This window comes from Patagioenas fasciata, chromosome 14 (genome assembly GCF_037038585.1).
Source record: "Patagioenas fasciata isolate bPatFas1 chromosome 14, bPatFas1.hap1, whole genome shotgun sequence".
Taxonomy (NCBI): Eukaryota; Metazoa; Chordata; class Aves; order Columbiformes; family Columbidae; genus Patagioenas; species Patagioenas fasciata.
In genome coordinates, this window is record NC_092533.1 from 11,010,415 (window position 1) to 11,036,408 (window position 25,994).

Here is a 25,994-nt window from a genome sequence, read left to right on the forward strand (position 1 = left end):
AAGGGGACACCGCACCCCATGTCAAACCACAGGCTCCTTCCAGCAGCCATACCGAAGTTGAATTCTTCCCGGGATATAACACAGGTTTATGATGGGAGTTGCATTTTAACTAAGAGAAAACCTTCCCCTAGCACCTTCAAATTGCCTTAAAATAAATAAATAAATAAATAAATAGGTATTGATGTCTCAATTAACCTCTATCAAACAATGGAAATAATAACAGATGTAACCAGGCTTCATAAATACTACTGGGTTTAATTTGTATTAAAACATAAAAGCAAAACTGAACTTCATTCCTGCGCTTGCAAAATTCGCAAACTCAAAGTCATTTCATTTTTAAAAGCTGAAAGAATTTTAGATAATTACTTCAGATTTTTAAACTGCACTACAGCAGCTGTACAAATAGCTGTTTCTTGTACTGTTCCTCAATACTGAACAATAGCCTACATATGCCAGCCTCCGCTTCCATACAACCATACTGCATCTTTTCTAATAATTCACAAAATTGCATTCAAAACCACCTTAAAAATCTAATGTAATGCCACAATGATAAATCTTCAGCAGCAATGAACACCCAAATACTTCTATGCAGCATTACCTGTATCATAGTTACCACCATCACAATTTATATCAAGGAGAAAAGCAAATCCGCCCAGCTAAAGGAAACCTCTCCCTGCCTGCACACACCCCCCCAGCACCAACATTGACATTCACCTCCCAGCCACATTTTAAACCGCTGCATTCTGCATTAAATCCCATCCACTACAGACTACAGCGCAGCTGCCATATTTTACAACTCCTGTAAACACCGGCTCAATAATGGGAATAAAATTCTATTTCCTTCTAGTTTTGCCTTTAAGTGCAGATGACATCACCGCTCTGCCGCTCCGCCAATGAGCGCGGCCGCGGGGTCCCGGGGGGCTGCGACCAGCCCTGCGCCCCAGCCCGAGCGGGGAAAACCTGACCTACTTCCACCGCCCAGCTTTTGGGGCATCCCCCCACCCATTGCTGGCTTGGGTTTGGTTTGGTTTTCTTTTCTTTTTTCTCCTCCTTTATATTTTTTTTTCTTTCCTTAAACACACAGGTTTCTGCAGCCCCAGCCCCCTGCTGCACAAAGCTGTAAGTTTTTATAAATTGTCTGTTTAAAGGGCAAATCTCAAAACTAAAGCAACTGAGATGAAAAAACAAAGAAATAAAAAAAAGAAACTAACAAACCAAAAATCCCAAACAACAACAATAAACCCCAAAAAAAAAGATACAGAAGCTGCTCCATAGTGATCATGAGAAAAATACTTATGAAGAACTGCAGCACTGGGTAGAGTCACAAACAATACATCATCAGTCTTATTTTAAGCCAGATTCTAAGATTTTAGAGAATCTTAAGGAAAAAAGCCCTTCAGCCTAAAACCTCTGAATTAAAGGTGGTCTTTGTTTTTTAACATCAATTTCTTTCCATGTTTGAAATATCACTCTATACGTTTCTATGCATCATATTCCCTTTATCCTCCCAGAATACTGTCTGAATCCCCCTGACTGTGAAATAAATCTGCATGTTCTAATTGTCTAACAAGTTACTGAAAAACTGGATGTTTTTAAAAGGACAGTAAGGCCTTTCATAATTTAAATGCACGTTAGTTCAGCAGCATTAGGGTCTCCTCTCATTTAAGGACACTTCAAACTGAAGTTCTGTAAAAGCAGCGCACACTCGCAGCCGGCAGAACCCCCCCCACCCCCAGCAGCACCGCTTTTTCCTGATTAATCAGAGAAAGAAAAGCCCATTGTGCAGCACCAGAGGGGAGGAACGGCGCTGGTCTCAAAGCCATCATGGCACTGGCTGAACAGGCAGAAGAAACCGCCGAGGTGCCAGCGAGCCGAGGGGCCTGGGTCTGAGCAGGTACCTTAATTTGCACTCCCCCCTCGTGAACAGAGCAGCTAAGGTAGAGCATCCAGCCTCCAAGCCCTGGCTGGGGGCTGGGGAAGGAGAGCAGCTGCTTGGAAAGCAATCTGTCATTGCACACACTCGGGCAAAGATGTTTCAGGCTACAATAATTCATTTTAATACAGTTTTGCGAGTGGGAATTGCCAAACACAACGGTGTAATGCAGAAATATTTTAGTATTAAGGGCACCTTGCATCAAGAGGTGATTTCAATATATTTGAGTACTTTAAATCTTTTTTTGGGAGGTGGGGAGTGTGGGTGCAGCAGCAGAGGCAGCTGGAGCGGGAGCTGGATGCAGCCCCTGCTACACTGGCACAGCTCGCTCAATTCTGTGTCGAATGTTTCTCCCATTTCTCCCTCATTTAGCTTAAGCATCTCAGATGAATCATTGTATTTTCATGGCAAGGGTTAGCCCCTCATAAAGGCTTCTCAGGAATTCCTGTTTAAAGGGGGGGGGGAGGCGGGAATACAACTCTCCACCCTTTTCCTGACCCTTTTAGCAGGCAAGGAAATCAGGACTGCCAGCTCCCCTTCCCCTTCAGGGTGACATTACATGGTGCAAACGCATCCTTAGGTCTGTGGCTTTCCACGGTAGCACTTACTAACAGGCTGGAGAAAAATCCTACCGAAAGATCTGTAGGACTCGTAAGTGGTATGAAAACACGATCCATCCTAAGGCAAGGAGGGAGGGAGAGCAGGAGGGAGCGGGAGAGGGAGGGCAGAGACTGTCATCATCCCTGAAGTGATGTAAGCTTCTAAATATAGCACCAGCAATACAGTGGAACAATAAAAAGGCACCATGGATTCAATTTCTCCATTGCTTTCGCACTACCTCGACCATCTTTCTTCAGCTGTTGTGTTAAGCACAGAAAGGTCACCTCCTATTTGTGGTGATTCAGATTTATATAGTTTATAATACTTTCTTAAATATATTTATAAATTACAGCGCTCTCCTGCAGATCTGACTGCTGGTGCGGACACTGCAGAGTCGGGTAGCAGCATGATCAGCATTGGAAACAGGGACAGGGCCAGCATGGGGGGAAGGGGACAGTCCCCCCTACTACAGACTCAAACAAAAAGTTCATTTCTATGGTTTGAACTGAGATGATTCATATCAGGCTCCTCCCTTCCTTCCTGACATCTCATTTCAGCAAGGGGTGGGGAAGTTTGGGAAAGTACACAACCCAAAAATCCCTGGTGATGAGAAGAAGTGGGCACCAACCCCAGAAGGGTCAGTTTGTAGGACTGAATCCACCCAGAGATACAGAAATGATTAAATCTCTAATGGCTTTATACTGAAAGAGGGTAGGTTTACATTAGTTATAAGGAAGAAAATCTTCACCGTGAGGGTGGTGAGAGCCTGGCCCAGGTTGCCCAGAGAGGTGGTGGATGCCCCATCCCTGGAGACATCCCAGGCCAGGCTGGACGGGGCTCTGAGCAACCTGAGCTGGTGAAGATGTCCCTGCTCATGGCAGGGGTGGCACTGGATGAGCTTGGAAGGTTCCTTACAGCCTACAACATCCTGCAATTCTATGAATGCAGAATTTTCCTCACTAAAACATTAACTTAATCTAGTCTCCAGACCAAAATCACAGCCCAAACCTGATACAAGCCTGACTGTAATTTCCTCAGGTGCCGCCTACCTGGGAAGCCAGTTGGAGTTTCGGGTTTGAAAGCTGTAAAGCCCATCAATGTATATATTAATTTTCATCCCCAAAAACCTGATATGAAAGCCAATACAAAATACAATCTTTTCTTCCCTCATTTATAAAAACTGTACCTCAAGTTAAAATGAGCAGATTAAGACCATTTAGAACATAAGGTAACAGCACACCTCCCACAAGAAAAAGGCCTCTGGTTAAATGACCTTGGGAATAACACATTAACTCCACAGATCAGGTTAAAAATCATTAAAATGCCACTTCCAATATTTCTTCTGTCATTTTTCTTGAGGATTAACTCCAAACTGGAAGCCTGAAAGCAAGAAGGAGGGAGGGATCTGGCTCTTCCTACCAAATTTCAAAATTTCTCTGAGCAAGTGTGATTTTGAACAGTCAACCTCCATTTAACAGTAGCCAGGGCACCTAGCTTGCAGAGTGTATGTGACACGTGTATCACCTCAGGCACGACATCTCATGAACAGTTTTTTCTTAGGAATAGACCCGTGTCTGGAGGCACCACTTTTAGACAGCAAAGGGTAAATGAACAGACCTGCCCGGACTCAGCCACAGTCCACGCACAGGAATCTCGGCCGACCCTGGACCCAGGCTGGGACCAGCCAGGTGTAGCAAAGTCTGAGCTTGGGCAAGAGCGACTAGAAGGGAGGAAAGGGTGAGTAAGGGACTGGCAAAAGTGCTCCTGAGGGGTTTACTACAAGGGTGACCACAGCACAATGCAGAGATCCCCAAATCTGCCATGCTGGGGAGCGCAGCACAGACCCCTAGCAGCTCTGCAGGGCTTCCCTCACCAGACCAAGTGTCACACCATAATGCTTTCCAAGTTTTCTCCTTTTCTGGTGTCATCCAGCCCTCACTACCTTTGGAAGTGGGAAGTGACTACGCTCTTTGAAATTTTACCCCAGCATCACTTGGGGTCCCTTCCTCCCCTCTGAGCAAAACAGTAGCAAAATCCCAGTTATTCTCACCCGGTCTGAGAAACTGAACAGCTAAAGCAAGGGATGGGCCAGATGCCGAACCTGCGCTCCAAGCTGACAAACCACGACTGTTAACCAAACTCTAAAGGAAACAAAATTTGAAATCATAAAGCCCATCCAAGCATTGTGGCTACATTACCTCAAACTAAAACTTCATAATGTAAGAACAAAAAAACTCTAATGCTCAGCAACAGAAAACAATTCTGACTGGCAAGAACAAAGTATCAACAAGGAATTAAGCTACAATGATCGCCCCATTTAGCCGGAGACTTCATTTAATCACCTATTTCAAGTATTTCGTCTGTCAAATACATCCCCATTAAGAAAGTTTCCACATATCTAGTGTAAAATTACGAATGCTGTTAAATGTCATTAGATAGCAATCAGTTCTATGCCAAAACCAAAGATCTTCTTCTAGCTATTCTCTTGTACAGATAGTGGTTTTCATGCCAAGTTTTTCAAGGAAAACAGGGCATCCAAATGCTTGTGTTATGCACTGACATTTTCTGATGGTGATTTTAACTGAAAATTGCTCAGGATATTCTCAGTCCCTAACTTGGTCCAGAAAGCTTCTGAAGAACATGACTGAGCTGATACAAATTTCCATATTCTAAATTAGAAAACCATTTTAACTTGAATACAGAGCTGAAGACACCACCATCCCAGTCCTTTAAAGAAGTCCTTCAGTGCTATGTGACATTCAATCCCATGGCTGAAATACAAAATGACCCTTCACATGGCTACTTCTCTCTAAGGAGTGATAAACCTAAACTGAAGCAAAAGGTTGAGCTGGCTACAAGTGAGAATACAGCCAGGCTGCCACTCTTCAATACGACATATTGAACAGAAAGAGCCCAGATGGAAGACAGGAAAGGAAAAACAAATCCACACACGCTACCATCTCCCTGCATGCAGGCGACCAGCTTGCTGGCTACTACCCTGTGGGTTTCCTACAAGAAGCCACTCAATATGTCATTTCAAAAGACTGAAACAATAATGTTAAAAAGAAGGATCTGACAAAGAACTGCAGCTTATATGCAAAAGGTTTTTAAGTCCCCAAAAAGACAGACATGTCTTTCTCAGGTGCAGTGATACAACCATGAGCAGTGGGCACAACCCTTACACATCATTCTCAATCTAGTTTGCATAAGAGGTTCCTTATAAAGAATTAATGACTTTGGAACTGCCACCCAGCCCCTTAGGGTCCATCAAAACGGCGATCAACTCTCTGAACATGCTGCATAAAATATTTTCTCAGGCATTTTCCAAGGAACTGAGTTAATTTCTAACCATGGTGTGAATTTGTCCATGCAGTGAAAGGAGTAGGAAGAAATAAATAACTGGTTATTATGTGGTGAACACTTTAATAATGACCTGGCCTTTTACTTCTTGTGCATGTTAATCTGAAAAATATCTAGAATTTTTGAAAGGTTCTTCTGCTACAAGCTGCCACGGAGCAACCCCAGGTACAACAGTGCATTCCTCCCACAGTGCAGCCAGGACCAGCTTAGGTCTAGGTCTGAGCAACTCTCCAGTTCAACCCCAGTTAATGGTGCGGGCAGGTTTCACTGGGAAAGATGGACTATGCTCAGGATCCATTTCTGAAGGGTTCCAGGCTGCCTGGTGAAAGTGCTCATGTTGTAAAAACACTGATGGGCTTGGACTGCAAGTAGGAAACAAGTGGAAAAATCTGTACAAGTTTTTATTGAATTATCACACGGACAAGTGCAGTTCTGCTGCTCTGCTGAGCAACGGAAGGTCACAGAAACCTGCTGCAGGGACGACATTGTGGTCACGGGGACAATCGTCACCGCAGCTTTCACCAGCACCTGGGGAGGGAGCAGCTGAACAACTAAGTGCTCAAGTTACTCAAGATACAGAAAGGTTTTTTTAAAATAAGAAAGGATTTGAAGCAAGAGAAAATTATGGTGTAATCACAGGTAGGAAAAACAGATCACAAAAAAAAAAAAAAAAGGAGAGAAAACTCCTTTAAAGCAGCTGACAGATACTTATGAGTCCGTGTGGCAAAAATTAGCTGCTTCTTCAGCTGTATAAAGGGTTATTTTACACATAAAAAGCCCTGAAGAAAGATGGTTAAGTCAGCCCTGTCAGCAACCTCACAGCGCAAAAGCTCCTGACAGCAGCTCGGTACCTCGTTCCAGGACCAGAGCTTCTGGCCTGGCAGCACGGGAGGATGCCAGTCTGTCTGTCCATCCGTCTGTCTGTCCTGCAGAATGATGCCGCATCCCAACACAGTGCTGTTGCCCATTGCTGCAGGCTCTCCCACAGGCAATGAGAAGGGCTGTGCACTACTGCAGGCAGCCTGATTTGAGTAAATACAGGTGCTCACTTAAAATAAACCCTCCCTAGTTTCAGTTCGATGTAGTTTCATTTGTGCATCACTCTTAAATGCTGTTAAACATTTGCACATGTCATCTCCAAATTGAGGTGTTTTCTGTAATTCACAGTTTATATATAATCTGCTTGTTAAGTCTGGAAAATCTTCAGGGAAACTCCTGAATACAAGTTTTGAATAATTACAACCACTTTAATTATGGATAAATTGGGGTAAATGGATAAATTTTTTTAAAAATAAAGTTTTAATCTGAAAAACACAGATTTTAACAGAGGGGCGCTATTTTCAGTAAGTATTTTCTTATTTTGTGCATAAATGCAAACAGGCGTGACTGGTTTGGGAAGCACCATGGAAATTCCTAGGAAGAACCTGAACGCATGGCACACTTTGAGGATTTGGGCGGTTTTTTAATGACCACCATAACCAGCGACAGACTTTCAAGGAGTCCTTGACAGAAACGCTGCTGACATAATGAGCAGACAAAAATCAATACATAAAATGAGTGAATGTGGATTTGGCAATTCCCCCCTTGCTTGTGCATTCCCCTCTCTCCTCCACAGCCGGCTCCGCTCGGGTGCAACCACAACCAGCCCCAGATTGTCTGCTCAGGAAGTGAATGTGCTGCAGACGCAGCTTCTTTGTGGGCGCAGAAGCAAGAAAACAACTGAAAATGGCAGGAGTTCAAGAGAGATGCAAAGCAGCGAGTGTGCACATGAGGTTTGACAGGTGCCGTCCTGCCCAGGCAGCCCAGCTCACTGGGGGACTTGAAGATGCTGCAGCACATGCAACCTGCGAGTTATCCAGCACCGTGCGGAATTAAATGGATGGATGGATTAGATGGGAATTAGAACAAAGTACATCTCCATGTTGTAAATAAAAATGGTGTCAGGAAGAAGGGACTTGCATTATCTTTTTTGCATCGCATGACACCTCCAGAGAGCTACCAATGACACAAATCTCTGTATCTACACAGCAAGACTCATGGATTTCAGAAAGACCCAAATTTTCTTCTGATTCCTTAGTTAACAAAGCTGAAGTTCTGTCAAGTAGTTTAAGAGTGTCAAAAAGAGGAAGTGTGCACAAAAAAACACATTAAAAAAAGCAATGAGCTGAAAAGAGAATCATCCTCCAGCTCACAAACAAGTGACTTGAGCCACTCAGAGCTCAGCCACAGCCTCATTAAATTAACTGATATTCCAAATAAACAGATGACAGCTGATGCTGTGTTCATGTTTAGCAAAAGGCAGCTGGAGGCATGCTGCAAGTCAGTCTTTGTTTTAGATCAATAAAAGGTACCATTTCAGCATATTTACCTGGTAGTTAAAAATAGATTATAAAGACCTATAGTGGTTTATAGCATTTAAAAGGATTAGTGATAGTAAAGAACCTAATGGGTTTGATCCAGTATATTGAAATGTGACTTAAACTCCTAAATCGCGAGATACTCTACGCTAACTCCAACCTCTGACAGGATTACATTAAGCAATGATCAAAGAACAAGAAACTTGCCACTCAAGCAGTCTTCAGTGACAGACTTCTCTGAAGATAAATGTTTCTGCAAAGCTTAAGGAAATTTTTTACATGATGCAAGTATTAAGATACTGTCCATAAAACTTAATATGATAATAAATCTTTCAAACCTCATCATCCTCTTACAAGATTTAAAGGAAAAAGTGAATTTGCATCTCTGAGAAAGAAGATTACTACAAGTTTGGTGCTGATTTCTTTATTCTGTTTAACAATGAACTAACAGTTGAAAAAAGTCAAAATGTTGTCACAACTCCACAGAAATACGCATCGCATCATACATGCACTATTTTTAGAAATACAAATATTCCTCATTCAAAAAATTACAGATAGAGAAGAACTGTCAAAAAAGTACACAGGTAATAAATTTGAGACGTCTCACTCGAATGAGAAGAGATTTGAGCTTACAGGTTTGAGAGTAATGCAGAAGTTTCTATCACATTGTTAAACCTCATTCAGGTTTGACTTCTACAAGAAACATAAGCGCAAAACTTCCTTTATTTTTTTAATAGTGAATATAAATGCTTGAATCATTTACTTTCTGATTAGTCGATCCAAGATCAAACCAGCAATTTCACTTCTATAAAGCAACAGAACTACCATTAAACATTTTTTCCTAAAAGCATCAACATAAATAAATCAGCTGTTCTGAGTCTGGCTGTAGTTTTGTAAGTACCTGCTGAGTGGACACAAAAGTTCAGAACATAGCTGAACAAAGATGATCACAATTACTTTTTCCTTTTGTAATGAAGAAATACAGTTGCATTACCTATTGGGTCGAGAACCAGACTATGAACTAGAAATGACAAAGTATTTATCTGAGTTGTGATGACTTCCTGCTGTGTTACCCTGAGTTCCTGTGTGGATTCTTATCTACATTAGCCAGTCCATGCACAGAGTGCATATCTCCAAAAAGAGATGCAATCATACTAACAAGCCAGATCTGAAGCACAAACAGGCATAATTAATACCAATGGCACGTTTCTTTCCAATCCATTAAGTGTGAGCAAGAGCTTTCTCCAAATGACTCCAGCCTCACTTTTCCCCACCCAGTCGGGATGACACTGCAGAGGTGACATGAAAATGCAGAGAGTTAAGTGACAAAAATGAAAAAGGCAACAGAGCCCAGAAATGCCCTGGGATAAAGAGGTCTCATGTCATTATGGATGCCCAGACCTGCCCCAGGCAGAGCCAGCCATGTGCAGCCATGTGCACTGGGGCTGCCATCGCGATCCAGCTGCACCCTAAAAACCCCCGTTTGAGTAGTGCTTTGCCAAAAACACATTTATCCCTCCAACCCTGCTGGCTAGCGATGCTGTAGAAGTGAAAAGCCCAGCACCAGCAGAACCTGGACAGAACTGCGAGCAGAGCCAGACGTCAGGCTGTTCACCCACTGAACAAGAGTGAGTTTAACACACCTTTTTGCATACATATTGCAAGAACAAATCCGCTTTGAAGGTAAAAACAGAAGTATAATCCTTTTCAGTCTGAGTGAGAAGAAAGAACACACATGTTCACTGTATTTTACTGGAAGAACAGAAAAAAAACACACCACATCCAAATTTAAATACTTATTCTGCAGGAGACCACTGCTCTTATGAAACAGTATTGCTCTATGAACCACAAAAACGTTGTAAAGGAGCCTAAATGATAACTCCTTCACCAAAGAAGCCACCAAAACGATCCACTTTTAACATTAGTTCATTCAAAGGGGGGGGGGGGGGAAAGAAGATTCCCACCTTAATTTGAATATCAACTCTCTTGAAGATATACAGTCAAATTCAATACTAGGGCTCTTTTACCAAGTAAAAGGCATAAGAGAATGGAAGAGCCTCAAAGATGGTAACAATGATTTCAAATATTAAAGTATCTGCATACAAATCTTTATTTTATGGCCATTCACAGGGTTTTCTACAGAATGAGTTCCAGCAATAACAAACGGGGAGCTCCATGTGAGAAGCAGATGCAAGCTCATGTTACAACCTAATGGGTAATTTTTGTACAAAAGCAAAGATTAACTTTAATTCTAGAATCATTTTGGTTGGAAAAGACCTTTAAGATCATCAAGTCCAACCATTAACCCGCTCTTGGCACTAACCCATGCCCCTCAGAACCTCACCTCTGTGTCTGTGTAACCCCTCGCAGGAAGGTGACTCCAACACTGCCCTGGGCAGCCTGTTCCAGTGCCCGACAACCCCTTCTGGGAAGAAATTTTCCTAATATCCAATCTAAACCTCCCATGGCACAACGGGGGAACATCTTTTCTCTCCTATAGATGGTTACTTGGGAGCAGTCCTAGGGCAGCCGTTATCTTGGCACTCTGTGGTGTGACCCCCAGGGCTCATGACCCCAACAGATCTGGGTCAGGGCAGCAGGGCCCGGCCTTGCTCATACCCATCTCCACAAGGGCCCGCAGCTGATCCCGCAAGGCATATCTGTGTCCACGTCCGCTGGCTCCGCCAGTCCCGCACTCCCGCTCTGTCACACCGGCAGCTCCGCCGCAGCCGAGGCCCGACCGCTCGCACCGGAGGCTCAGGCGGCAACGGCCGCGTCCGTCACCATGGCGACCGGACGCCCCCGCGCGGCAACCCGACCAATAGCAGCTCGCTCCCTCTCCCCCGCGCGCCCCCCACGCGCCGCAGGCCGTTGGCCCCGCCCCTCAGCCCCTCGAGCCCCTCAGCCGTCTGGCCTTGAACCCCCAGGGCAGACGGATCAGCTCCTCAGAAGATGGCAGGTGCTACCGAGCTCCTCGGCGGTATTCCATAAAAGATACTAAACAAATTGTAAATACTAATCACAGTATATTTAATGCACAGAGATTTACATTTTAAGAAGTTGAAGGTCAGTGCATAGATAATCCCCCTTAAAAGCAAACACAAGGAATCTTCTGTTTAATCATGAAAGGAAAAATTCTGAGATGGGAGAAAGCAACACCAAATTTCAACACCTATAGCGTTTAAGTTTTCTTTAGAAAGCAGAAAACTACCTGTATGTGAGAAACGAGGCATTTAAAAACTTCAACAGTGTCACATTGAGTCCTCCAACATCACAGCACGGAGTCCCCGCAGAGCCCCGACCCCGAGCAAGGAGGGTCCCCAAGGTCCATCACGCACCGTCTGCCAAAGGGCACTTAGCACCAGGCTGGAGGGTGAAATCCAACACTGCCTTCATTCATCACGCCATGCCAGAGAGGAAACCTGCCGCCCAGCCTGTACACTCTCCCACTCCGGCAGAAAACATTACTGCAAGTTCTTCTCTTAATAAGAGTTTCATTCAAAAAGCCTCCCCTCCTTATCCCGCCCATTCTCACATGAGCTGAGATGAAGGGTCACATTATAAAGCCTGTTTTTCAAGACCCACCATGTATGAGCAGACTCATATAAGTTAAACCTAGGCACAGAACAAACCATCCCTCAGAAAAACTCATTATTTTATCGGATTATAACGGAATATGGAAAATACAGGCATCCAATTTTTATTGTCAAACAGGCAGCTGGTTATTGTGTTTCAATTTCTTCGTCATGTGTTCAGTTACGAATTACTTTTCGCTATACCAAGTGCTGTACCACACTGTCCAATTAGGAGCTCACAGTCTACAAAGCAAGGATTGGTATTTCGGTTCAGGCTGCTGGAAACCCAACAGCTTGCAAGTATGCTATCAGAGAGGTGGCTGTTCACTCCTTACCACTCCAGGACAACACCTAACAGCATTAACAGGCCTCTTTTTATATATCCCTAGTTAACTGACATAAAAGCAGATTTAGGAATATGCTGTTGATTTATGAAGTTTATACCGTTTCCCATCAAATGCTGAAGAAGCCACTAGATTTGCAACATGTAACTATACGCGCAGACACACGCATGCACTCCATGTAGTTTGTAACATAAAGAAATAAATCAACATGAAGCCCTAACGAGGACGTCATTTGTTGACTAATCACAACCCTGTGAGTGTAGCACTCTGACTCCTTGCATCGATAACCTACAAACTCTGAAATCATTCAGGAAGACACATAACTTGGTCTTTCTTAGAGCAGAGATGCTGAGTCCCTCCAGGCACATTGCACAGGTACCAGCAGCATCGGCTGCTCCTGGGATTCTCTTCCTCTTAGCAACAAAGTCTGAAAATTATTTCCTGCGAGCTTATTCATTGCCACAAACACCAAAGAGAAAGAGACATTTTGTCATCCACAGATTGGAATTTAATTCCTAATAAAGCCTTATGCACAACTGCCCAGAGGATGAGTGTCCAATATCTCATTTCATCAATAACTGATTGAGGTTACTTACTAACGACAAAGTCCAACACGTGACACTTCTTGAAATGAGGTAGAGGACCTTAAACTTCAAGCAGCATATTCTTCCTGTCACAGGAACAGGAGCTTTGCTGCTTATGAGACTGAACACATCAGATATTCTGAAGCGCATCAACTGAAAGAGGCTTTGTTCCTTTTGAGGAGATGAAAAGGAAGATTGGCAAAAAAGGGGAGAAATTGAATTTGTTTTTTCCTGTGCCTGAAGACTACTCAAGGACTGTGTACTTCTGCATCAGTACTGTTTTTTAACCTTTGATTTTCGAAGCAAATCAAAATATCCAGAACAATTATTTTCAATGAGATAATCTGTCTGGATCACAGCTATACCCTGCTACCAAACAGGAAGTCTGTATGTGAAAAATAATGGTAAAGATTAACCTCCATATAAAAGCATTGTGGCCTTGAAACCACAGCCGTACGTGCTTTCACACAGCGCAGATTATACAGTCTGTGATGTTATTTAAGACTAGCAAATGAGTTGCTGTTACTCTTCTTGATGCTTGAACTACCACTATGCTATTTTTAAGCAAGTAAACACAACCAAGTACAACGATATTCTTAATGTTGTATTGAACTGCATCCACGACTGACTAAATTTCAAACCATAATTCAAATTTATTATGGAAAAAAAAAAAAACCAAACACAAAATCACCAATTCCAACATCTTGCCAAAAGAACTTCAGGTAAAACCAACAAAAACCAAGAATGACCATTTCTCCATGCAGCAAACATTTTAACATTTATTTATAGCATTCAACTGAAAACCCCTAAACCAAGACACCTCTTTTCTAACTAGTGTCTGAACCTTCACTTCCACCTATCGTGTTCAAACCCAAAGCACTCTACTGCTCCCCAACAAGAAGTGTTTGCCAAAGTGACAAACATGGCTCATTTCATCTCACCAGTTTTTCTCAATAAAAGGAAGGCCAGCCAGCCACGGAGATGGCACGACGCCAAGGAAATGGGCCAAGGCAGAGCAGACTCACCGACAAGTAGCTGCTGGAATCCACGTTGTCAGTGATGGTCTGACGCTCGCCCCTCTGGTTGATCTTCCGAAACCTCCGACGGGACTGCCTGATTGGGACTTCTCTTTGCAAGATGTTTTCCTCATTGTCCTTGGAGTTCTCCACCTGAAACACATGTTCAGGCTCCTGGTTAAACATCCAGTTCTTCCATAGCACTGAAAGCCGATGGAGCCGTATGAAGCTCATGAGGAAGGAACAAACATAAGTTCAGAGCAGTTAAATTTTTCTCGAGAAAACGACTGCGGACGTTTCAGAGAACCAGTGCTGCATGTCTCAGAACTACGTTATTACAATGAGCCGGAGGCCACAGTTTCCTTCCAGGAAACAGTTTGTTGTTTTTTTTTTTTTTTTTAAAAAAAAAAAAGTAAAAAAGGCACACGTATCCTCTAAACAATGTCACTCACCAGTAGAAAACGCTTTTACACCCACACGTACCATACAACACGAGTTACAGACACAGCTCATTTCAAGTGTATCTTCAACACAGAAGTTACCATTTCTTTGAGTACTCTGAGTCTGCGAAAGGCATTGCATTATACCCTATTTTTATTGGTGTAATTTTTAAAAGTGTAACTTGTTTCCAGTACCAGTCACAGCTGAACAGCTTTAAATACTCCAGCTTTTTATAAATAGCTACTTCAACTATGTCATACCGACTTCTAATCAGTTCCAGAAGATTAAGAAGAAATAACTGTAATCGGATTCAGATCTCGATGTTAACTATTATTTGTGACTAAACATTAAAAATTAGGTAAATCTATCTTGTTAGTAAAAGTTAATATGAAACCTTTTGATCTCGCTAGTTCCAATTCCTTTTTTTTCCCTATAAAAAGCAGTCTCATCCCTTCCCATTTCCTTCTGATGTTTTGGAAAGATATCTCCTAGCAGGAAGCAGAACAGACGTGCACGAAAACAGGCAGCAGCTGGGCAAGAAGCTCCTCTACTATACATTTACTATATAGAGTTTATACTGTCCTCAGTGATTTATTTTTTTTTAATTTTTGTTTTCAAATTTCACTTGAAAAGCCTAAAACGTAAGACTTGAGTACTGGAACAGGAGAAGAACCTCAGTGTGGTCTTATGCAGCCTTTACGTCATGTACTTGGGTAAATTATCTCAAAATCAAAATGCAAAAGGTATAAAGGAATGAACAGACGGGAACAATAAAGTAACAAAAATACCTAAACCATCACAAAAGCAAGATCACATCTACTTTCCACATCACTTTTTCCAAACAGCTAAGCCTGTCTGAAGTCACAGGAAGGTGCAAGCAGCTGTGCTTGCCTTGTGGGCTCTTTTTAATTCGATAGAGAAAAATACGCATCAACAATATAGGTTAAAGATATCGTTAAAAAAGGTGAACCTGATACCACAGTGTTGTCAAAAAAGCAAGAAAAGCAGAGTTCCCCTAGAAAGGGACAACCACGCATTTCACTAGAATTTTACTACCTGTTTGCAAAGGCACGGGACAATGAGGAAAGACATCCAGCAGCAGTGCTGCTATAAGCATGGTGGTATAAGGATGTATGGAAAAAAAACCATATATATATATATATATATATATATATATATATATACATACACACACACACACAAGGCATACAGGTCAACAAAAAATAAAACAAGAAAATCCTTTTAAATAGACCACCTAGTATAATTTTAAAAGTAGCAAGACACTGGATAGAGAAGCCCTTCTTCACCTAGCATAAAATATAGATTTTTAGTTAGCAATAACGTTGCTCCCAAATTATACAGAAGGCTTCCAGAATTAAGAAAGTTTGGTTTTCTACAGTTACTCTACTAAATAACCAACATCATGTGGATTGCATTTATAATTTTTGTATGTGTGCCACACTATGTGAGCCCCTTCAATAAATGCATTATTTCCTTTTTTCTCTGTGTTCAGCCCTACAGGATCACAGAAACTAAAACAAGTGCTGAGCTTCTCCAATATAATGGAATAACCTGGACACCGAGGACTCGCTGAAGTGGCCAAACAACAACTCTTCCAGTACTGCGAACCCTGATTATTAAGAAGTCCCAAAATGAAAAGGTATTTTTAAGACTGAAGTAAAAGAAACGCTCAGTGAAAGATGAAGTTAGTTTTCAGTTAGAATTGTGGAAGAAAAATAAGAAGTGAGCATAAATGTATTATTTGTTAGCACAAAGGCAAAACAACCAACTGCTAGTGGAATCTGAAACTGAGACCAGCTGCTTCCTTCGGTTACCGCCACTGCTGTGACCAAAAACACATTAAAAAATAAAAATCAGAAAGCAAGGAAAGAGCTTCACACCACACAGCTTCCAGTTCAGTACCACCAGCACCATCAGGATTTTGAGTGTAGACAACCATCGCATTGTTTGTGCTTCTGATTTCTGATTTACAATAACATATACAAATGGGCTTTGATACGCTGCACATCAGCAGGTCAGGGCTCCCCGGCGCTCCTCATCACTCGGCTGTGCTTCGACCTGCTTAAAGCCAAAAGTTTCTGTTGGCAGAGAGCAAATCCAACCTCCTCACATCCCCCTGGAACGGGACAAACACTCGTATTGAACAATTCAGCATCTCTGTGGGTGCTGTGAGCTGTGCCCTGGCGTGGGAGCAGAGGGAGGACCAGGCTGCCAGCTCAGATGGAGACTGCTGCCCCACAGACTTTTATTATTATTTGATTTTCAATATGTAACAAGAAGTCTAGAATAGAATACTAACTGACTAGTTTCTAATCAAGAATGTTTCCATACAGCCGGCTTCACCAACAGCACTGGCTGCCACGTAAAAAAAATTGAGGAGATTTGTAAGACTGTCCCCAAATTCACCATGCAGCCCATGCCAGCAATTGAGTATTTTCCAACTCCAAATATCACGCTGTCTTACGCTTAAGATCTGAAGAAGAAAACAACAGTACCGTGGAACAATAGAAAGGACACTTCAGCACACTGAGATATGCTGCGATTCTGGGCCATTTTCTTAAATGATAAATGGGCCTATAATTAATTCAATAGATTGCTCAGGCTCCAAAAATATGAGCTACAATGTTCATTCACACACTATCTGTTATCCTCATTAACTTAAGCTGACCACATTTTATGGCCTTTAAAATGGGTCAGTTCCCAGAGGATTTCCACTACAGAACTGATTTACATTCTAACAAGAAAGGATAAAGGGGGGGGGGAGGGAACAACAAAACAAAGCAGTAGTAGAGAATGATGGTGTTCTTCAACTACACTGAAGTAGCTAATTCTTTTGCTTGAAGATAAAAATTCCTTATGTATCACACCTTATTAGAACGTTGCAAATTAAAAGAGAAAATAAAATAATATAAATGAATAAGAATTAATCATGGAAATGAAACTCAAGTACACCTTGTGTCAGCACAGAACATTGGCAAGGTGCGTACCATCACATTGATGCTTTTTTCTCACCCCCATTTGAAGTCCTACCTAAAAATCTGACAGTTAACAGTATCTTTAGTTACATTTACCTGTAAAACATGAACATAAAAATAATGAAGAAATCATTTCGTATTTTCAATTTTCTGATTTTCCTACAGAAAAAATACAGTGACGTTCCAGAAAAGGATTTAAGGTACTTCCAGGTATCTCTACACTCTCTATATTCTCAGTGGGATTTAACTACAACTGTAGAAAGTTCAAGAGGTTCAACACACAGAGGATGACAGTCCAGGTTGTGCATCTGTCTGCAGGGACAAGCAGTTTCTCAGCAGACTGCGACAGGGTGCTCCTCTGAAAAAAACTCACAGTTTCAGCTACTCAAGCTACACATACACAAAACTCTATGGTTTCTTCATAAAATATTTTAATAAGATAATTCTCCCTCCAGTAGTACACACTACATGGAAGCTACTCTTTGATTTGCATCTTGTTGTTGTTTTGGTTTGGGTTGTTTGTTTTTTTGTTCTAATGGTGATAAGGCCAAATAAGGATGGGTATGAGTTGTGTAACCCATTTGTTAGTGAAACTGAGCCAAACAGACTAAATTCTTCTTCTGTTACATCAACCTGAAGGATTACAGAGATTCAAGAGGTCTATATATGATCGGGTAAGTGAGCATTTGTCATTCTATGCCACAACATGCCAGCAACATTGAGGTGCCTGGCCCAGCTCACTCAGGCCTGGCTCACCCCAGACCGTGGACTCGGGCATACTCCGCGTGCCAAATCCTTGACAGCAGCAGTTAACAGGCAAAACTCCAAAGCAGCAGCAGCAAACCCGAGTGCCTGGGACATACGCATGACATGGCTGCACATATCATCACCCAAGCAGTCCTGTGGCACCCCTCAAGGCATAAATCTCTCCCCCAAACCTCCAGCTTTGAGAAGAGACAGGATAATTGGGAATACACAAATGAAATACTTCACTCCAGAGGACCGATGTAGGCTCCTTGCACGATTACCTACGCTCACTTCATGACATGTCAGACTCCAGCTTAAACTGTGCTGCAGTAAAGAGCGCATTATTGATGCTGTCAAAGCCAGTGAGCAGAACCAGACTGACACTGCACAGAAAAAATGGCACAAAGGACACCAGATGTACTCGGTACGGGACATCGCTGGCGTCCACAGCTGGGAGTGTATTGCGAGAAACACATTTCTCATAGAAGCTGAATATTTACGGACTCAATGAGTAAGAGACATCCTCAAATGTTAGCTCTATTTAGTGTTATTGTATCTAGATATAAGGGAGTGAAATACATGGCAGTTTAGAGATCTAAGCCTGCTTAACAGACATGTTTCTTCTCAGAACAAACATTTTTAGTCCAGCTCTATTAGCAAGATCTCATAAGATCAAAATTGAAAGAGATCTTCCAGTGTCCCCAGCCACACTACTCAGGTACAATGCTGGTCTGCAGGATGGAAAAGCAATTCTAATATTCCAGCTTCTGACAGTATGCATACATCAACCCAGGAAGGACTGAGTTACAATCTATTGGCACATATGAACTCAGCAGTATTCTGAAGAAGCAGAAGGAAACCTGGCCATGGAAAAAGTTGATGACAACTAAGCTGAAAACTCTTATGTTCCTTCTCCTCTTACCTAAAAGCCTTCATGCTCTGTGGAACTGCAAAGGTGAGTACTAAGAAGGCCTTTCCTACCAGATCCAGAATGGCTGACATGGTTGGTAAAAAGTAATGAAATGGAGTGTGGGGGTGTAAATAAAATATTTGAGATAGCAGTCTATCATTGCCTGACTCAGGAACACTCAACTCAGCCATCATGGTAGGCTTTTGAAACTCAAGTAAGCATAATTTTAGAAAGAATGACCTAATCATCATCACCATTTACCCATCTAGATTAAATTTACATAGCTATTGCTGTACGATAGCAGCCATAGGTATAATTGAAATCAAGGCAATTTTGATGCAATTTTATAGAATACTTTACAATAAGCTTTCTGCTATAAAACAGAAAGAATTTGCTGAAATCAGCAATAGATTTAAATACATTTGAAAAAAGTCTGTCTTACCACAATCATTTCTGAAGGCTCCAATATGATACATTCGCATCCTCGTTTTCCTCCAGACTGTTTGCCAAAACTAGAGTGGGATGGGGAAAAAAGCAAATGACAAAGAATGAGATGAACAGCCTATTTTACCTTTCCAGTAACAAAAATAATTGGCAATGGTGTATGTTACAATATCCTTAAAAACAAAAGAGGACAAAGAAAAATTGATGAAAACTATTGTGTGAATAATTCTAACCAGGTAGTACCATTATTATAATATTTTATTTACTCAGCACCTCTTGTCATTCCCTGCTATGTAAAGCCTTAATATAAAGAATGTTCTTTTGTAAAATCATTATTACTTGCAGATACTCAAAACCACTCACAATGCATTTCAGTGTTGACAAGAAAACATTAGTAAATTTTAATTAAGCACTAAACAGGCTTTGTAGAAACAAATATACATAAATTCCAAGAACTCCAAAGTACTTCTTTGCGGGCGGTATTTGTAATGACGGGTCGCTCAACTCCATGTCACTCCTTCATCCTCCCAGCAAACGGGAGGACAGTTCTGTAAAACCAAGCCTTAACTTGGGGCCTCTGTCTTTACATCGATTCTTGTACCATCACGAGAAGCACATCATGGGCATGATGGGCAGTGTAATACAGGAAAAGAGGCTAAAAGCCATGTGATGTGGTTTGGCTGATCGACTCTAAAAGGTGATATCTTCAGGACACCTAAGGACAGAGGTGACTTCAGGGAAACCAACTCTGGAGAAGGTTCCACCCAAGCAGATCTGAGGGTGCTGGAACTATCAGCAAGAAAGAGCTCAGCGAGATACCTAGGCAGGGGGTGGTGGTGTTACAGACCAATAACCTCTTTAATCGCTTAATTTGTGACTGTAGGAACACCTGCAATCCAAAAATCTCTGACTTCACAAAGTAACTTTGTCTTCACTACAGACCTGTTAGCTCAAGTAAGGTACACTTGACCCATCCCACCAACTGAGCTCAGGTGACAGCGATCCCATACAGACCTTTAATTAGAAAACAACTACTTGATTAACAGCATCATGGCTGGATTAGCAGTCCAGTAGCTGTAGCTGGTGTGTTACAAACTCACTGTCAACAGCAATTACTTTCTAACACAGATCAGCAGGTGAAATGATGGCAGAATCAGTTAACTCAAAGCAGAGATTAATGTGTAAATTAGAAGGAGACTAAGACAAGTGGGGAGACAAATCCTGAACAAGTGGGTCAGCTCCAAGGTTACGCTTGGAAAGTACATCTGAAACTCCAGCCACACAAAACATACTACTTACATACACGGTCATCTCTACAGCAAATATGCACTGAAACACGACCACTATATAGAAAACATATAAGAGACTCATGCTTATAAACTTCTGTTGGATACGTGCATTTTGGGGAAAAGAACTTATGCAACTGAACCGTGAAGTTATTCAAGCGAAGCTTCAGATTATTCTAACAAAGAAATTATCAGCGCAATCTGTTAGGATAAAGTATTACAGTTTACAGCAGCACAGTGGTTTAAACTGTCAAGTTTTGATTTTGCTAATGGTCCACTAAAAAATGGAAAAAAAAACACCTTTAAATTCCATGGTTGCCATGGAGTCATAAATGACAATTGATATTTTCTCGCCCCATGCTATAGCAGGCCAGAGAAGCACAAGTTTCCTGCTGAAAACTGGCATTTTCACACACCTGTAGTTTCACGCCTTCTTTCACGCGTTTTCCACACAGTAAGTGATCCAGGCATGACAGTGTGTGTTGGCAATGTATCTAAATCAACGGCCGAACCACTTCCACCGTTACAACAAAGTTACTTTAGTTCAGAAAATACAGAAATGTCTTTTTTCGAGCAAGCTCAATATAAGCTCTGACTTCAGGGTGAACTGAAATTCCATGCTATGATTTCTCCACAAACCAAAAACCAAGGCAAAGCCAACTTTGCCAAGGTAGCATTTGCAATTGCAAAACCAAAATAAAGTTAAACAGTTCTAATTCTGTTTGATACAACAGAAAAATAAAGACAAGATTTTTTCCCCAAAAATTCTAAAGAATTACGTGCACCTAGAAGATTCAGTTTTTGCAGCTTTGTAAAGAGAAATAATCATCATCGGTTTTGTCACAAACAGATTACTGCTATTGCTGTATCCCCGGTAGTTCGGAAAAGCTACAATTTTCTGCTGAAGGTTGTTCAAGCACAGTATTTTTATTGTATAACAACCATTTATCAAACTACTGGAGGTTGAGGGAGGGTTGTTTTCTTCTTGTTTTGTTTTACATAAACACATCCATGAAATTCAGCTACTGTCAAGCTCCCCCCTCTGCTTATGTTCCAACATTCGCTAATTAACTAATGGCTGTAAATACTGCCAGGAAAAGAACACCGCATGTAGCAAAGGTCAAGCTCTTGGCACTATCATTTCTGGTCCATCAAGCACTTTACAACAACCGAACGCTCAGAAAAGGATTATGTTTCAATGACAAAACTCACCCATCTAATCCTAAAGAATAAACTACTCATATTTACAAGTCAGTAGGTCAGGTTTAATTATTTCCTGGTGCGCATCACGAGATGCTTCATCAATTATACCACAACAGAGCTCCCTCAAAATGAGGAGGTGTCATATGTCTTTTCCCCAGCCATAACTACCATCACATTTGAAAACAATTCTAAACATTCTTCTTAATTAATATACCAAACATGTTTTAGAAACATGGATTTTTACTTTCTTAATAACTTATTTCATATTTTTCTCAAGAATACAAACGTGTAGCTTCTCTATCACTTAAGAGGTTTTCCAGTATCAGTATATTTCATTAATCTGTTGGTTTTAACCAAGGCATCAAAATAATGTTCATTCCTAATTTTCTCGTAATATTACACAATGAAATGTTTAGAATAAACAGAAACGCCACCCTGAAATGATTCACCAGGGAAGACTCTTCAGTAGTAACATCCACCAACATGAGTAACAGGCAAGATGAAACCATCATTACCAAATACATAAGCAAAGATGTACACCTGCGTGTCTGACTTACAGAAGGTGCTAATGTATGCTGTTTGCCACAATCATATATGCATATTTTTTAAACTGAAGACCTTTAATCAACATTAAAGTTCAAATATCTGTTTTATTGGTTTACTGTCACAGAATTAGTGTCCTAACTAGTTCAGGCAAATACGTTAGCAAAAATTAAAAATAGCCATGAGCAGAGTGTGCGCACATCCAAGGGAAATAAATAGAGAGAGGAGACGTGGGGAGGAGCAAGCAGCAGCCTCTGGAGTCACCCACATCTGCTTTGAAGTGATGCTTCAAGTCTTCGTAAAAGTTGTAGGTAATCAACAGTTCCGCACTTCTTTTTTTTAAGTAGTAATTTCAAGCATTAACTTAATTAATAACAAGCATTGTGACAGTAAAAGAAAATACTTATTAGGTTTTGGAGTCACCTAGTCATGTATTAAACCTGCCATGTTACTAAATATTTACATTAAAAAAAATTAACAGTACAGTACTTACAAAGGTATGAAAACTCTCAAGACATTAACTGATTTCAGTATCAAAACATAAGAGAATGTTTGGAAATGGAAAATGTTAAGTTGAACAAAGCTTTGGAAATGGAGGAGACATAATCCTGTTTGGAGAGACAAGAGCAAGCTTTGGTGCAGAGCATTCTTCCAAAGGAGAAGGAACATTGCTGTGCCAACAAACTACCCAGACAAGCCGTAAATTTAACATCATTATTCTGTAGCTTCCCACTGTTGGAAGCCCAGAAAAGTCTATACTGTAAACTATATGATGTTTTTTTTATTTATAATTTTATTGTATGCTCCTGTTACTTAATTATTATTACTTAATTACATCTGTATCATTAATTTTCAGACAGTCACTCACTGGCTTTTGCTCCAGCGGGGGGACTGGATGAGATGATCTTTCAAGGTCTCTTCCAACTCCTAAAACATTCGGTGATTCTGTGACTTGCAACACCACCACGAGAAAAAGAAAGTCGTCCACATAGCAAAGGCAGCTTTGTTTATCCTTGATTTATGGATGCCTCATTTGCAAAAAGCTTGTTTTCCTCCTGATTCACTGCTATTCATAATTAAAAATACTTCAGCAATTGCATCATGTGAGAAAGGAACGTAAGTTAAACTGGCATGGTATCATATACCAACCATCAATGGAAGGTCAGAACCGCAAATAATGGGGTTCTCAGGATCAGCTGGTTTAGTCAGTTCATCTGTCCCTTTTCCACTGCAGGATTTGCCACCATTTGAGAATACATCAGTTTTCAAACTCATGCCCACTCCTCAAAATACTGGAAGGCATTAAAATTTCTTTAAGGCACTGGGTCTGTTATAACAAACCTTACTTTTACAAAGCAAACTACTTAGAAAAGCTTCCAACATTAACATATTTTGAACACAATAAAGTAGTTGTTTAAATAGGATGTATACAAACACTTTAACTTTCTAAACACACATGTTTAAAAATGTTTAATATGCAGCTGTTAAGCAACCTGATTATTTGGTGCTGAAATACATCTGGAATTTCCAGACTGACAAATTTCAAGAATAGCCATCACATTTAACTTGAGCAATATGCTGAAGTTATTAATTACTGATGGTTTCTCATTATTCAATACTCAAAATAAAGAACATGCTTTAAAGGTAAAAACACAGCCTGTCCCGAACAGTTTTCAGCCTACAAACAGATGGAGACGGAGACTGAATTATTTGTTTGAACATCAATTAGCAGGCACCTTCAAATTCACAATACTCTACCACATCCTAAAGCAGTATTTTCAGATATTTCACGCATCAAAGCTTTCAACGACGAGATGTCAGGCACTCTAAGATTCGTTCTGTATTTTCCAGGAACTACAAAATTATGCTGGCTGTATAAGTTGGTATCGATAATACACACAATTATCTGTGATTGTCAACCGAGCTGCCCGCAGTGATTCTCAGTACTGTGTTACACACAGGACTCTGCTCGGACAATCATCAGTTTATCCCTATCACAAAGGGTTTGCAATTTTCTGCAGGTATTTTGTTCTTAGGAACATACTCGTCCCTCTAACTGCCTGGCAGGCTGCTGTTAGGAACATAAAGATGAAAACAAATCGTACTTTTTGGCACTGCAAAGAGAATCCTGTGACCCCACACATCCAGTTACCTGGCTGGATTTCTCCATGCAAGTGCACACACAACCTGGCCTGGAAGAGACAAGTTGCATTAATAAAAAAGGCCATGTTGTTTGTTTGTTTGTTTATCCAACAGATGAAAAATGTTTCTTTTTTCACAAGTCAGGGCTTACCCTTCATTTGAAACGCATTTCATTTTTCCTCTTCCCAAATAGCACCTCTTGTGCAAAACAGCAAACACACAGACATCTACTGCAATGTTGCTGCTGCCCAGATCCAAGATAGAATCCATTCAGTTACCACTGAATGTACTACACGAGTATATTGTGAAAGGCTTGGAACAGACATTAGTATTATCAAACCTCAATATAAATATAAATAGTCTAAAAATGTAATTTTACATTTAAATTCCTGAGAAGTAAACAAGAGGAGAAAATCTGCACAGCTGCCTAAGTCAGCAGTAACACAGCAATGCGATTGCAGACAGAGAAGGCAGAATCAACACTTGGAATTTCCTCACAGGAATAACTTGTTTCTCTGAGTTTCTGCATGGAGGTCTTAATTTCTCTAGATTTTCCTCAGACTGACCATTATCTGAAGAACTGGGGTCCTGGGGAGTCTCGGTTCCCCTCCTGGAGCACCCGGGGCTGTCAGGACGGGACACCCGGAGCCCTTGCACCAGTTGGCAGCGTTTCCCTTCGCGTTACCAACTGCCGAGCAGCCCCAAATGCACTTGGTTTGCAAAACAGAGTAAGGAGCTGGGGAAAAAAATACGAGCACAGACCAAAAGCTACAGCAAATGCAGGTGGCAGGGTTTTCCAGATACCCTACCCTGTGCAAGTCCTGAGCATTTCAAAGTAACTTAATTATAAAAATATTAGAATATTTAAGTCCATCAGCAAATGGTTTAAAGGAAACCTGAAACCCCAGGATAGAGGGCTGAATGCAAAATACCAATTTCAATTAACGCTCAGTCATCAAAAACCATTTTGGCATTAGCTCTCGGTAACAACATTTAACAGGTTTATCTCTCGAGTTTGCTGAAGGTTTTAATTGGGAATGAATTTGGAGGCTGCATAACCTGCTACTCAATTTGCAGGCTACAAACTCAAGATGTCCATACTAATTACTTTATATTCTGAACAAAATGATACTGTGAGGCAGCCTGTATCTTACCTACCACCTTCTGTGAAGCTTTGCAGCTATCCCAGGCCACGTGATTAGATTGTTTATATCTAAAATATGTTTTTACTAAAACTAACTGCACATTACCCTTTGCTTCTAATTTCATATCCTTCGGACTTTTTTAGTTTAGCCAATAAAAAAAAAATATATATTTATTTGGTGAGATCAGCATCCCTTGCACTTCATCAAACCTCTATGGTGCAGCTGTTGAAAGAAACTACAAACAGAACAAAAAGAAATTACTGGGGGGTGGGGAACTGTGGACAAGATTATTTGGTCGTTTAGTTGCGACAGGTCTAAATACAGTCTGTCTTCACTACATACTCATTTGGCTGTCTTCGAGGATTGTT

At 41.1% G+C, this 25,994-nt stretch overlaps 1 protein-coding gene across 6 annotated transcripts in view; it reads right to left on the reverse strand.

The window, feature by feature from the left end:
- RAPGEF6 (Rap guanine nucleotide exchange factor 6) overlaps positions 1-25,994 on the reverse strand; it is a 117,672-nt gene that overhangs the window by 59,575 nt on the left and 32,103 nt on the right. For all 6 annotated transcript variants that reach the window (XM_065848891.2, XM_065848889.2, XM_065848885.2 and 3 more), the window contains exons 5-6: positions 19,306-19,375; positions 13,779-13,922 (exon numbers count right to left, since the gene is read on the reverse strand). In XM_065848891.2, coding sequence (XP_065704963.1) covers positions 13,779-13,922; positions 19,306-19,375 — 214 coding nt within the window. The remainder of the gene's footprint in view (positions 1-13,778; positions 13,923-19,305; positions 19,376-25,994) is intronic.